We start from the raw sequence: 15,352 nt of genomic DNA, 5'->3' as shown, positions 1-15,352 counted from the left end.
ATTAATGTATGCTACGTTTCATTGTACAGAATTTATAGTATTATTGTAGGCTATGTTTCCATTGTACAGAAATTTATGGTATTAATGTATGCTACGTTTTCATTGTACAGAAATTTATGGTATTAATGTATGCTACGTTTTCATTGTACAGAATTTATGGTATTATTGTAGGCTATGTTTCCATTGCAACAGTATATTTATACAAAGTATAATCAATGTCTTAATTCTTTGAAGATAATATTTACTCTATTAATATTTACTCTATTTCACTTTTCATTTATTTGAAACCACGAAAGGTTTTCTGTGAAAGTAACAAATATATATAATAACTTCTGTATTAATCTATAAACATTATTTTTCTTAGTTAACCATTATCTACTAAAGTTGAAACATTACCAATCTTAGCCCCTCTCTGAAGAAAACAACTAACTGCAGCCAAGTTTTTACAACTAATGGCTCGGTCTAAAGGTCTCATGCCACTTAAATCCACATGTTCTACAACTGCACCTTGGTCCATCAACAATTTCACCTACAAAAACAGAAATTAATACCATGAGACTTTTACAAACACAATTAGGCATCTTTGACCTTAAAAAAAGGAAAGTCATTCCTAACTGTTTCAAAAATCAAATAATATATTTTTTATTGTATCTAAACTACTATCAACATAGATGAAATTAATTCTTTTTCATTAACATTAAAAGTGTATTTGCTAAAACTGGCCATTCTTTTCATTGTGTAAGTAAAATGAAAATATTGTTTTACAGAAACATATTTTTGCACCTCCAAACAGAACTGGGTATGAAAAAATTATAACAATGGAAGTTGCCCATGCTTAAATTCTCTAGATCCTATGACTTATTTGGTTATTAGAAATACACTGTTAACAGTATATATTCTCAAAAGTTCTTTGAACAAAATGATCTGATACTGAGTTTCTGAAACTTTTATAGTCTTTTTTTATAAAATGCACTAAATATTAAATACTGACTTCACTGTTTACACAGAAAGTGGTGAATCTTTCAAAGATTTTCTAGAAAAAAATTGTAACTAGTAGCTTACAATATTTGGGTCCCCATTGTATGCAGCCAAGTCCAGTGGGGTCCGGCCATTTTTATCAGCATGATTAATGTTGGTTCCATGGTTAAGAAGACACTGAATTGCTTGAAGTTGTCCTTTTATAGAGGCCCAAGATAGGGCAGTCATTCCATCTTTATCTGTGCTGTCAGGATTAGCACCTACAGTTTAAAAGAAATTCAAATTTTGAATCATAGCTTTACAACCATGGCTGATTTCTGTTTGTTCTAGTTTGCAGTCAGAGTAAAATGATTCAGATGTAAAAGTTCTAGGTAAACTAAATCCATTCATTCTTTTAGATTATCTTAACTGTAACAGAACTGGATAGTTACTAATTAAGGAATTGGTCACTGATATTTAAAAGACGCAAAAATTAGTAAACATTTCAATAGTCTTAACTACAAAAATACAATACCCTATAACCCTAGAACTTTTAAAAAGTGGGCCTTTCTTCTTCAGCTAAATATGAAGTTAAATATAATATACAAATGAAAATGTTGAACTAAAATGTTAACTTATTGAGTAAAAAATTTATCCCAAAACTGAACTACTCAGTAAATAAAAAAAAGCACAAGAAACTCAATGTCAAACATTAAAGTTGCTATTTTGTTCTGTACCTTTGGCTAACAGAAGCTCCAAAAGGCCTAAGTGTCCTTCCACTGCAGCTAGCATAAGAGAGGTCTTGCCAGTACTATCAGTTTGTTCTAGGGTTGCCTTGTGGCTAAGTAAAAGCTCGGCTATTTCCCAGTGGCCTTCAGCTACAGCACAAGTCAGTGGTGGCTCTCCCAGTTGATTCAAAACTGAAACAATTGCTCCTCTTCTGAGCAATGTATCACAAACTTCTTTATGACCTGCTAAACATGCTGCTGTCAAAGGTGTGTGGCCAGTGACATCATCTGAGTTGTTAATTTTGACTTCTGCCATGTCTAATAGAAATTCACAGACCTGTAAAAAATTAAGATAAGGTGCTAAAACAAGTGGAGAGAATTTATATTTATGACAAAACTACTAATGCTATCAGCTGTCATCCTTAATTTTGAGCTGTTATACCAGTGGAAGTCAGCCAGTCAACAGAACCCTACCATCCACCATCAAATTTAAGAAATTAACTGTCACTTTTATAATGCACCCACAGCTTTGTCCAGCAACAATTTTATTTTGGTGCTATTTCAAACCAGTATAACATTATTGATGCAATTTAAAATAAGCTGATCTGAAAGTGCATACTATTTACTTTCTTTATGCATGAAATTTATGTTTGTTGTGGTGTCCATTTCCATTCTTACCATTCATATTTTAGTTTAATTTATCCATAACTTTAAGCAACTTCAAAAATGACATCTCCCTCAGTTGTTATTTTATTTTTTTAAATATTACATTAAAAGACTCATAAAGTATAATTTTTTTTCTTAGATTTAAGTTTGAATTTTCTTTTCCCTTCACTTGAGGAACAGGTTAGCTCTGTCCTTTAGAGCTGATGAACCGAGTTCAAATCCATGAGATACAACAGAATATTTCTCACATTTTATTATACAAAACATAAGCTCAGACTAAAAATATTTTAATAAGATTTAGTTGTAACCAGGAATAAATAAAAGTTAAGGCAATAAACTCTTTTTAACTTAAAAGGAAACAATATTTTACTTTTGAGAAGAAACCTAAACTTAAGAGATGTGTTATTTCCATATAAATCATTGAGTGATATTTTTTATAACGCAAATTTTCAAGCAGGAAAATCGTATCCATGAAGATAAGCATTATCACAAATTTTATAATCTACAGTATGCTTTTTTTCTATGTTTATTCAATAATATAACAATGAAGAATATTTTTTTAAGATGCTTCAATAATGGACCTACTTACATGATCACATATTTATTGTGAAATATTTAAGAGAAAACACAACTATCAACATACCGCTGAATGACCACTGAAAGCTCCTGAAACAAGAGACTGTTGAGCAGCTTGGGCTAGACTAGGACCTTTAGTACTGTCTAATGGCCAGTCACACTGAACTAGGTAACTAACCACTTCTAGGTGTCCATGGGAAGCTGCATAAACTAGAGAGCACTGCCCACCTTTATCGGTTTGATTTATCTTTAAAATAAGAAAATGAATCAATATTAAGCTATTTAATATTTAATTTTTAAATACTTTACTGCTATCGTGAGTAAAAAAATACAAAATCTAAAATATCTTTTTATAGATTGCAAAGATCCTCTAATAAGTGACAGCAACAAATAATAACATTTAGATATTAATTTCAAATTCAATGCACTTGGAATGAGCCTCTCACCTTAGCACCTCTGGTCAACAAAAGACAAATAATTTCAAGGTGACCCTTTTGACTGGCTAAACAAAGAGCATCTTGGCCAAAGTCATTTGTATCACTGGGATCAGCACCAAACTCAAGTAACATTGAAACCATTTCCAATATTCCTTCATAAGCAGCAACTACAAGGAGTGGAGCATTTCCCATGTGATTTGTTCTTCCTCGTGGATTTGCCTTAGCGAGCAGAAGCAAACGACTAACCTGAAACAAACAGAAACAGGTTATTATTTGTTTTGTATGTGTGTGTGTCTAAAAGGACCAGTAACAAAAACTTCATCATATTTGTCTACAATATTGGACAATAATCAAAGTAAAAACAATGTATCTCCAATTTTATAAGTTTATTTAGTTTTGTAACTAGACTTGCCAATAAAGACAAAAATAATATATATATATATTTTCTTACATAATTATTAGTTAAAAGTTATCAAAATATTATTCCAAAACGTTATTTTGTCATATTGTAATGTATCTCTTAATTAAATCAATACAATTTCATTTTTGCATGTATCATTAACTTGTGCAAAACTGTATTCTACAGATATATTTTAGGTTTGACACTAAAAATATTTGCAAGATAAGGTTAATTGACAGAACATCTAAATAAATCAAAAAATCTTCATTGAATGTGATTATAATTAATCAATATTTCACCTTCACATTTGGACTGTAAACATTGCGTACAGACGTCAAAGCTGCTGTAATGTCATTAGTGCTTTGTTGTATCCAGTATGCCTGAAGATCACGTGGAGTCAGCTCTGGTGCTAATATGTCTCTAACAGTTGATTTGTAAATATGTGCCATAAGCATGTGATGACCTAATTCAAGACAGAGTTCAGGACTCAAAGGTACTTCCAACCGACTCAGTCGTAAACTAATCATAGCATGGCCATTCCTATTGGAGATATACATACATATGTTTAGCGAATATTCCTAATACACAAATCTGCTGAAATAGCTTAGTAAAGTGACTTATATATGCAAGAAGATGAATTTAATACAAATTATCTGTTTGATTATGAGAATAGGTGTTTTTTTATTCTTTGACAGATTGTTTAGGTAGAGTATTCATGATGAAACTAGGTTGAAAAGATGGCAACTGCCTGTTGTAGAAACACAAGTGTAAAGGACAACATTTTGAAAGTCTTCCACCTTCAGGTCCTGAAGACAAAAGATGGAAGACTTTCGAAACATTGTCCTCTAAACTTGAGTTTCTACAATGGGAAGTGTTTTTTTTACATATAACTACTAAAGTAACTTAAACCAGATAAGAAATAATGGACTTAAGTGTCTTCTTGATATAGTTGACATCACATATAGTTGTTTTATTACACTTCACATCACATAAAGAGATAACTGGATTTAATGTCTTCTTGACATACTTGACATCACATAGAAACTTCAAACTTTCATTTTCCTCTCTTCTCATTAGCCACTCTCTTAATGATGGATGTGAAAACATCAGAGAATGGTCCTGCCGAAGAACTAAGAATTGGCTTGTAATCAGCACATCCAACTTTTGACAGAATTCCTCCCAGGTGAGAGGCTGGTCTATAACTGCAGCATTGACACTATGAAACAATTCAATTGGCTTCAAAGGGAAAAGGGTTGCTAGACTGACCTGCAGTAGAGAGCTGACCTGTTGTAAAAAGATGGAAGCAGATTCTCACTCATACATCATTAGATAAAGATCGTATTCCTTTTGTATAGTTTACCTACAATAAGTTATGTTCTAAGCTTCTGTGTTTGGCAACTCTAAAATAAAAATCTCAAATAATCATCAGTGAGCTAAAGATAAAATATTATACTGATTATACAGCTAGTACCTTTCTTACTACAATTCTGTTGAACTCCATTTAGAGCAGTTCTAACATTTCAAGTAAAGGATGTTACTTCTGTAATAATAATATTCGTTAATGTCTACTTTAAAAAAATAATTTGACAAATGAAAAGCAGAAACAATACTAGTGAAACTGTAGGTTATGAACCAGATTGTTAGTTTTTTTGAAACCCACCAAAGCCTTGTGTATATCAAAAATGGTTTAAACAACTTTTCTTCATATCAAGCATTTTAATCCTGTTAGCTTACTTTAGTAAATTAGCTTATGTCAATTCAATCAAAACTGTTGAGGAAGTAAAATGAAGAAAATTAACAAAAGCAAAATTTTTTATTTTACTTCAAGTAACCTAAATTTACTTAAAATTATTATAAGTCTGTCTCAATTAAATAGTTTTTTATGTGTTTGTTATTAAACTCTTACAATTCTGTCACATACAGAGATAAACATACTTCAACCTCAAAACTAAAAAAAAAATAACTGTGCAATTTCACTTACCCTTTCAAAAGCCTTAATGGTGGTAAACTTGAGGTTAAAGGACAATAGATAAACTTCACTCAAACTAACTGGTATCACTTTATAGCTACTGCTTTTCACCACCAGATGACCTCTTTCAATCAGATCTAATATCAGTTTTATGTACAACACACAGCCTTTACTTAATGACACTAGGTGGTTGGCAAACCTATATCACAATAAGAGAAATTTAAAATACTTAAATGTAAAATTATTATGAAAACTACAAAACCAAAATTACTTTAAAACATAGAAAAAATATATATTTTTTATATCATGAAACTATATAAAATAAATATCATTGCTAAGTTGGCTTTCCAGATTGTTAAAAAAATATTAAATGAATGTGTATGGGGTCGGTCCAATAAACAGGCACCTTATGGAAAAAGGAATGTTCATTATAATTAAAAATTTACTATGTGTATCTACATGGCATGTAGTGAGTTTTTAGTAAGATGTACAAGTCTGTTGTACACAATAAATCAAGTGACTTAAAAAGCATTTGTACTCAGATATATATCTGTGAATTGAGAATGTCAGTCTGACTCAAACTCTGACAAGTCAGAAGTGACAAATAAAAATACTTTTGTTTATCCATACAGTTTGCATATTGCATTTGCAAAAATTCTAGAGCCTCCAAAATGCATATCTACAGTTTTACTCAGTTTTCCTGAATATTGTATCTGATATTTACTCTCCTCTACCATGAACTGTTGCTATATCAGATATCAAATACATAAAACTATTTTTAATAGCACTCTGTAAAAGACTGGACATGCATACTTTGACCCATATATATTTATGTAGGATTAAAATAAACACAATATAGAAAAAAAGAGAAACATTCCATTGACATCCTAATTTAGTACACAAAAATTAATTTATTTTTAAAATAAATATTACAATGAATCATGTTATTTAATTTGTTTTACTTCTGGAACATAAGTTATAATAAATGAATAAAAATTCTAAAAAAATACTAAGTAAAGAGATTAAAGTTACTTGAATAATTACCATGGCCTAGTACTTTTATACGTGGTGTATGGTTATTTATAACAAACAACAACATGAATCTCCTATATATATCAAAAAATTGCTTTTGCAAAGAAAAGTATAAGTTTTGCTTAAATCAAAAGTAGAATTCTATTAGGCAAATGAAAGTTGCTAGAATATGCATGTTTATTTTAGTCCAAAGCTACACAATGGACTATCCCTACTCTGTTCATCACAAGGAACTGAACCTTGAATTTTAATGTCATAAGTCTGTAAACTTACATCTGATCTACTGGGGAAAAAAAGTTGCTAAACATATACAATGTTAAAGTTGTCAATTCCATGATCTACTGCAGTTTCTGGTATCAAATATTATATATAAATAACTTTAATACTTCTGCAAATTCTAAATAAATGTTTAAATTGTCAAAAATATATAATTTTTTACCTTGTATGAGAGGCAGCCTCCCCTTGTCCTTTGTTTATAGTTATGTTTTCCCGAATGGAGTGGCTGGATCCTAACCTATACATAATGTAGTCATATACATCACGCTTGAGGTTATCATTAGCTGAAAGTTTATCCAAACAGATTCGGTGAAAAGGGAGCAACTTTGTAACTTCCTGAAAAGCTGTACGGACAGTGATGATTACCTGCAACATTACAAGAATAAAATTCAACTGTGAAACCAAACTGTACTGATAAGAAAAACTAATTTTTATTTAACAGATGGTCAATATGGCTAATAACTTTCAAAACAAAATAAAATTTGACTCATCAAGCTTTGACAAAATTGTGGCATAAAGAATTACATATTGCATTCAAATCTGACAAAAAATCAGTTTTTTTTGCTAAAAGAAAGAAGATATTCTTATTTACTTTCAACCATAAAGGGAATTGGCTTGCATGTCTAGACAAGAAGGAAAATATTCTTACTTACTTTCAACCATAAAGGAAATTGGCTTGCATGTCTAGACAAGAAGGAAAATATTCTTACTTACTTTCAACAATGAAGAAAATTGCTTGCATGTCTAGACAAGAAGGAAAATATTCTTACTTACTTTCAACAATGAAGAAAATTGGCTTGCATATCTAGACAAGAAGGAAAATATTCTTACTTACTTTCAACAATGAAGGAAATTGGCTTGCATATCTAGACAAAAAAGAAGATATTTTTACTTACTTTCAACCATGAAGGGAACTGACTTGTATGTCTAGACAAAAAAGAAGATATTTTTACTTACTTTCAACCATGAAGGGAACTGACTTGTATGTCTAGACAAAAAAGAAGATATTTTTACTTACTTTCAACCATGAAGGGAACTGACTTGTATGTCTAGACAAGAAAGATGCAATTGTATCACCATAATCTGGCTTATGAAACTCGGCTTCATTTAGTCCATCAACCACTAGGAGACATGTGGTGTTAGGAATCTTGCCAAATCTTCTCAAAGTGTTCAACGGTTCAAGAACACCACGGACAAAAGCCTCGGAAGCGTTTGTTATACAAGAAGTCATGCTCAGAAGTTGCTGATACCTGCAACCATGGTGTAACATCAAATTAACATAAACTTATGTAGCATCAGTCTTATAAGTAAAGCCTGACTCTTCATTTTAAACTCACTGTAAAATACAAGTTAACATCCTAATCTTGCAATAATATATATGGAAATTTCTAAGTCCTATATCTGAATTAACCTTTCTATACAAACACTGTTTTATTGCTTCAAGTAACCTTTTAATAGCTTTAAATGCTTTACTTGAAACAAGAACGCATTTATCATCAACATTTGTTGTGCTCATACACCTATAAGTAGTACAGATTTTTGGTTTTACATTAACTTTGCCAAGATACCAGTTGGATTAGTCACTCACCTTGGTTCTTGTACTAAGAATTCTCTATATGCTACCAACTGTGGAGCATGGCAAAGTTGAGCAGCTATGCTATGAACAAAATCTGGAACCAGACAGGTGACATTGTTGTCAACCTGACAGAAATGATATGCTACTACATGACCCCCAAGAGACCGAGCTGTCTCCTGAGTTAAGCTGAGCCGAGACTGATACAAGTAACTACTTCCTCCACTGCCAACTGACATGTAATCACTGCTATCACTGGATAGGATATCTAAGATAAAAAAAAGTTTGTATAATGTTTTATGAATACATAAATAATTATAAACATACACAATTCAAAAATGTAATAATGTTTATAAAACCATAATTGTGTAGAAAACTTAGAAAAAATAAGCAATTAGTAATAATAATAATAATAATACAAATATTATTATGGGAAACATCGTAGCTAAATCTATAATCAATATGCTTGTGAAAAGTTAGATACAATTATGCTGATATAACACCAAATGCATGAATAATTTGGTATTACTAGCACTTTTGCCTATTATGTAAAACTGAATATATACATCATGTATATATATATATAGAGAGAGAGAGACAAATAAACATACAGAGAATTACAATAAAATAATTAAAATCAAACATCATATTTTATCAAAATACATTTACTTCATCACATGTTAAAACTCAATGAAAACTAGATCAAACTTATTAGAATTATGAATATTTAAAACATTCAACAGTAAGTGAATAATAATTAAAATACATTTTCATAGTATATTTATGTATCAAATACATAAAATTTATGAAATAATAATACACAATTCTCCAAAAAACTAAAATATTCCACTAAATTCTATAATACTAAGAATATGAAACCTAAGATACAAGCATAAGATTATAATTTAATGACTTCAATTATGGTATAAAGTATCTACTACAAACCATGGTAAATTGGTTCTTCCCTCTTGGGACCAAACACACTGTGATCAACAAGCTGCAAAGCAATAGCAGTTTTTCCACTACCAGGCCCACCAGATATCACAATCCCACTACTGTTAGAGCTAATAACCTAAAGGGATGGAAGAACTTACAGTAATATGGAAATATAAATTCGTAACTTGGCAAAACAATAATGACTTTAAAGAACTTTCTTACAGCAAATAATCACAATATTCTTTATTTTATAATAAGCTTTCACATACCTCAGAAATGGCCAGATTTTGTGATGTTTTATGTAAAAACAATGCTTGAATATCTCTAAGTATCATACTGTATTATTTTTTCTTTTAAAATTTGATTCATCATAACTACACAGATCAAGCATGAAGGTGATTAATGCTGAGATAGCCCTGTACTTAGTGAGAAAATACAAAATGTGTCAAAAAACTGGTTCAAGTCTTTATAATGGTCAAAATTTTGATAAAAACAAGGGTACCAAACTGATGCAATTTAATCAGTCAAAGTTTTAGTTTTACAACTCATAGTTAGACTGGTATATTTAAATTAGCTACATTATTTACTGGGTTAATCTTTACTTCTGATCTAAGTAGGTAGTTTGCCTGGGTCATAAATTTATAACAAGCTTATTTAGTGGATTTTTTTTTATAGGATGTATTGCATGTTAAGAGATAACAAAATGGTTACCCTTTGTCCCACTTAAGATTTAAACATGATGTAGGTGAGGCACCCACCATGTAAAACTTTCCAGTAATTATAGCAGGGAAATATGGAGAACCACAGGATAAAAACCTACTAAGTCCATTGTGTGGCAAACAAGTAGTTTTTATATTTGGTAAAAAAATATTTTCCAAAAGACATTATTTTGATAATCTTAAAAGTTATAGAATTAATGTTAATATTTTTATATTTTCGATAAATGCATATCTTTATACTAAGGAGGTTGAATAAAAAAATACAAAAAAATATACCCTAAACCCTACCATTTGGATTAAAGGTTTTTCTCGTTTTCCTTTCCTTATTTTTATGATCCTATGTGCTTTTCAAAGTTATAATGAATAATCTTTAAAGAAGCTTCAGTAGCTATAGGAGTAAACAGATTAGGAAAATTTACAGATTCCAAGTAAAATGTTTCAAGTGAAAAGATTAAGAACATCCACTGATTCCAAGCAAAATTATTCAAGTAAATAAATTAAAAACATCTACTGATTCCAAGTATAATGATTGAAGCATCTTGAGTTTTGTGTACTCAAGAAATAATCAAAAAGGTCACTTATCTAAGTTAATAGTTGAAATGGGAAACTTGCTCACTTTATTAATTAAGAGTTTCAAGTCATGTGAAAAGAATGTATCAGTGAAATACAACTTTTGTGAAAAAGTGTTTCTGCAAAATTTACTTTAGTGGCATTATTTCATCTTTCTAAAGAACCTTAAATACAGAAGGTGCTGCCAAATAGATGAATAATTTTTACCAGAATTACAGGCACTCACAATATTTTAGTACTTATTAAAATTCAAAATTAACCATATCCGTCATCTCTCTGCCATTTTCAAACTGTCTATGGTAACATGTTTTACAAGCTATAATAAAAGATAAACAAAACATATTACCTGTTCAATTTCCTTTAATAACCAATGTCTTCCAATAAAAATGGGTTCTGGTTCACTTTGCGGCACCTCAAAGAATAAAGGTTGCAAGGTGACTTGTAAGCCTTTATAGCCATGGTTGTGTCCTGTTCATGATAAATAAAAATGTACTATTTATCTCTGTTACCTTTGTAAATGTTTAAATAATTGTATCTTCATACCTACAGATTATCCTAACAATAAAGAAAAACAATTTATTTAGAAACCATAAAATTGGGGAATATGTTAACATACATGTGCCTGAAAATATAAAACATATTTAACCATTAAATCATTAAGAAGACTTAAAAGTTGTAGAAATGGATTAAGTCTTATTGAAGAAGTGTAATTTTGAGAGAAAGTTAAATTAAAATAATTAATCTATCACTGGACAAGTTCTTTTGGATTATTTAGTAAAAATACGTTCAGTTCAAATTACACTAATGCATTTCTTCATTAATGTTTGTTACAGTCACGTGCACTTGTAAGTTGTAGGCCTAATTTCTTAAATAAACTTTTCAACATAAACTCCACAACTAAATGTTAGCCTCACTTCAAATACAACGTCCTAACTTGATTAGCTTTGATACTGATAAGTAAACAAATATGTCACTTATCGAGTAACTGAATAATAGAATAGACACAAAAACTCTCACTTCAAACATTGAACTGAATCACTCACTATATACTTTGTGAATTTTCATTAACTTCACTAATTGATAGCTTATAATTATAAATGATGTACCTTCGTATCTAGATATTCGATGAAAGAGCTTGATTATTACGTCATTATGGTTAGTAGCCCCTTCTAGCAAACATCTAATTCAAACATTGAAAATTTAGCTTAAAACACTGCTCCCTCCTGGATTGTGAAGTCTCCTGAACAATCCTAGTACATAAATAAAATGCAACACAAGACTGTCCATTTACAAAGTCGTTTTGGTGGTTTTCTTTTCCAACGGTTATGGTAAACAGATGGGATCATCTCTTGTCCCTTGTTGCCACTTCTGGTCCTATCTGTTGGGAAGTTCGCCCTTTGCAAGTGATCGAGCAAGTCCTGTGGTTGTTCTATCTTTGTTGACCCTCTGAAAGTAATATGTCAAGAGCCCTGGGCTCCTCGGCAGGTTGATTTCCACTGATAAATTGTTCTCTGGAGTTACTAGTTGGCCATTGTCTAACCAATGCCCTTCCAAAGACAATCATGGTAGATGACTTTTGACTTGAACTGCCTGACCCTCTGGATTCTTTAAACTACATCATTAATTCTTTTCAGTACAACATATGGTCCTTCTCAACATCTGTTTAACTTTAGAGTTCATCCTTTCTTGTGTGAAGATCGTACAGTCTCTCTTCCACTGCTTCTGATAAGTTATCATACAGCATTATATGAAGCTACAGGTGAAAAACCATCATAATGATGTTTGAGAGATAGCTTAAAAAGCCTGTGGACCTTCTTACTCACATCCAGAGGATAGTCACTCAGTAGGATCTTACACAGACTATGCAGAGGGACTAAGGAACATCATTGAGGATATATATGACTTAACTATGGAAATACTTAAATAAAATAAAATGTCAACATGATGTTAATGCTTATTCTTGATTCCACGTTTTCTGATGTTCATCCATATAAATCGTTAATTGATTTAACAGTTAACGTCTGTATCTCCAGTATGCCACCAAAAAATGAATGAAGGACTATTGTACTGGTTTTTTTAAATGGGCAGTGAGATTAATAGTTTGTTGTTCACTTTCCACCAATTCACATTGGAAATGATTTCGAATTGAACCTGGTATGTTTCCCATAGTACCTTTCCACCAAAATCCATTGTTTTTTCAGTTGGCTGTTGTTGTTGACCTAATCAGCTAAATTCTGGGACTTGATTTGGTAGTGTCAAGGTTGGAGTAGTCCAGAAAGGTCCTGCAGTCACAGATGGAGCAGTAGTAGTGGTAACACATGTAGACGAAATAGATTCTCTTATGCCATATTTAATAGCAAATAGCGTCTTAGGTTGGAAGTCTTAGACGGGTGCAGAAATAGGCGTGAATCTTTGCATTTACCTATTCTTTTTCCAAATGTTTTATTCTGCCATAGATTTTTTCATACTTCTTTGATTTCATCATTACAACTTTTCTGTATTTTTCCAATCTGTACATCTCTAACATATGTGTTGATCTTGTGTTCAGTTTTTCATTAAATTCCAGTCTCTTACCTTTTGATCTTCTTTCATTTTTCTTCGGGCTTATTCTTGACCTTCGTTTAATTTTCTGACTACTTCGTCTTGCCCTTCTTTAAGCTGTTTCATAATTTCTAATAAAGTTCCAATTTCGTTTCTTGCCCGAGTTGATATTATGAAGTTTAGTCAAATTTCTGTTTTATTTTCACTAAAATAATCTCACTTCTGACACAAGAATTGTAACGTTTTCTATCCTTTTTTGTGTGTGGATTATTTGGTAAAAACTAATGGCAAGTCCGGTCCATATGACGATAACGAATCAATTTATTTCTTCAATAAGGTTAGTTACAGCTTTAAATGCAACATCCTAACTTAAGTAGTTTTGATAGATTAGATAAACAAACACATAACTCATCGAGTAGCTTGACAGCAGAATAGACAAGATAAATCGCACTATAAACACTAAACTAAATCAATCACTAAAGACTTCAATGAATTATCATTAACTTTACTAACTGATAACTCGTATTCATGAACAATGTATCCTCTTCGCCAGATATTATACGAAGATTCTGGATTATCACATCATCATGTTTAGCAGCTTCCCCTAGCAAACATCTAAATTTAAACATTGAAAATATAGTTTACAACAAAATGAAATATTGGGAAGTGGTAGGAATGACTTACACAAGTAAGAATCTTCCTCTCAGAGTGGACCTGTCATGGTGTTAATAACAATCAAATAAGTATATATATATATACGAGCTGAAAATTTAACATCACAAATCATAAGCTTACCTATAACATCACATAAGTCTAACTGCATATTGTAAGTTGTAATAAGATACTGTGATCCTTCATAAAAATTTCCTAGATGACATAAAGGATTTACCTCTGATGTCCAAAGCAGTTGTGCTTTTCACATTTTTGTCTGACCGTCTTACCGCCGAGGTGCGTCTACTAAACGGATTATTCTCTCTCGCTCCTAAACGAAAAATGGTACAGTTCGTGGATCAATAACGAAGATTAAGCAAATCATGCTAAATTACTGTGGTATTTTATTTACTCATTAACACTATTTTCATACCGTATTAGCAGAACAATTTATTTTTTATGTTTATAAACCAGAGAGACCATTTCAAGTTTGTCACATTTTTTTAATTGATTATGATAAATTACTAATTTCAAATTTTACTCTACACACACACATATAATTTTCGATAAAATAATTAAAATTCGCTAAGGTGTTTCTCCAGAACTTATGTTATTATGCGAATTCCCCTAGTAATACGAAATATTTATAGACATAAATAATATGTGTGCATTCATTACTCAATTACAATGTCATTGCTGTGGAAACACCATCATTACACGCGAAACCATCACGAAGTATTATTACTTAAAGCTTTAGTTCAGCTGCATTACACTTACTTCCACTAAGCTGGCGATGTAAAATCGCACTTATTGGGATAGGAGATGTACTATTACATGTGCTTGTGCTCATTAGAGAACCAACGCTATCAGAACTTGGGTCACGACTGCTGGTCCTATAGACAACTAATGAACTCAGAACTTCTGCTTCCGAGGATCCTATTGAACAAAAATAAATCACAACAACAGTCAAAGGAAGTTATGTAGCTGACACATATAAAATTCACTTATAAAAACATGGAAGACTTTTTTAATAATCTATAAAAAAGTTAAATGTGACAGATAAAAATATTGGTGTTATTATTATTACTATTATAGAAGCAAAAGAAAAAGTTTCAAAAAGTTGATATTATCTTTCATGAAAATATACCATAAAAAAACTAGGTGTTAAGTTTAGTATTGTTTGTTTGTTTGTTATGAATTTCGCGCAAAGCTACATGAGGGCTATCTGCGCTAGCCATCCCTAATTTAGCAGTGTAAGACTAGAGGGAAGACAGCTAGTCATCCCCACCCACCGCCAACTCTTGGGCTACTCTTTTACAAA

General features: G+C 31.2%; 1 protein-coding gene across 2 annotated transcripts in view; it reads right to left on the bottom strand.

The window, feature by feature from the left end:
• LOC106478227 (protein TANC2-like) overlaps positions 1-15,352 on the bottom strand; it is a 105,002-nt gene that overhangs the window by 10,136 nt on the left and 79,514 nt on the right. For both annotated transcript variants that reach the window (XM_022381780.1, XM_022381781.1), the window contains 15 exons: positions 14,809-14,967; positions 14,270-14,362; positions 11,186-11,307; positions 9,560-9,686; positions 8,630-8,882; positions 8,060-8,291; positions 7,205-7,407; positions 5,746-5,932; positions 4,792-5,048; positions 4,064-4,304; positions 3,374-3,610; positions 2,995-3,174; positions 1,695-2,022; positions 1,063-1,238; positions 397-529 (listed from right to left, as the gene is read on the bottom strand). In XM_022381780.1, coding sequence (XP_022237488.1) covers positions 397-529; positions 1,063-1,238; positions 1,695-2,022; positions 2,995-3,174; positions 3,374-3,610; positions 4,064-4,304; positions 4,792-5,048; positions 5,746-5,932; positions 7,205-7,407; positions 8,060-8,291; positions 8,630-8,882; positions 9,560-9,686; positions 11,186-11,307; positions 14,270-14,362; positions 14,809-14,967 — 2,928 coding nt within the window. The remainder of the gene's footprint in view (positions 1-396; positions 530-1,062; positions 1,239-1,694; positions 2,023-2,994; positions 3,175-3,373; positions 3,611-4,063; positions 4,305-4,791; positions 5,049-5,745; positions 5,933-7,204; positions 7,408-8,059; positions 8,292-8,629; positions 8,883-9,559; positions 9,687-11,185; positions 11,308-14,269; positions 14,363-14,808; positions 14,968-15,352) is intronic.

Source organism: Limulus polyphemus, unplaced genomic scaffold (assembly GCF_000517525.1).
Source record: "Limulus polyphemus unplaced genomic scaffold, Limulus_polyphemus-2.1.2 Scaffold191, whole genome shotgun sequence".
NCBI classification, from domain to species: Eukaryota; Metazoa; Arthropoda; class Merostomata; order Xiphosura; family Limulidae; genus Limulus; species Limulus polyphemus.
The sequence above is the reverse complement of the archived record's forward strand: the minus strand, read 5'-3'. Positions and strand labels throughout refer to the sequence as shown.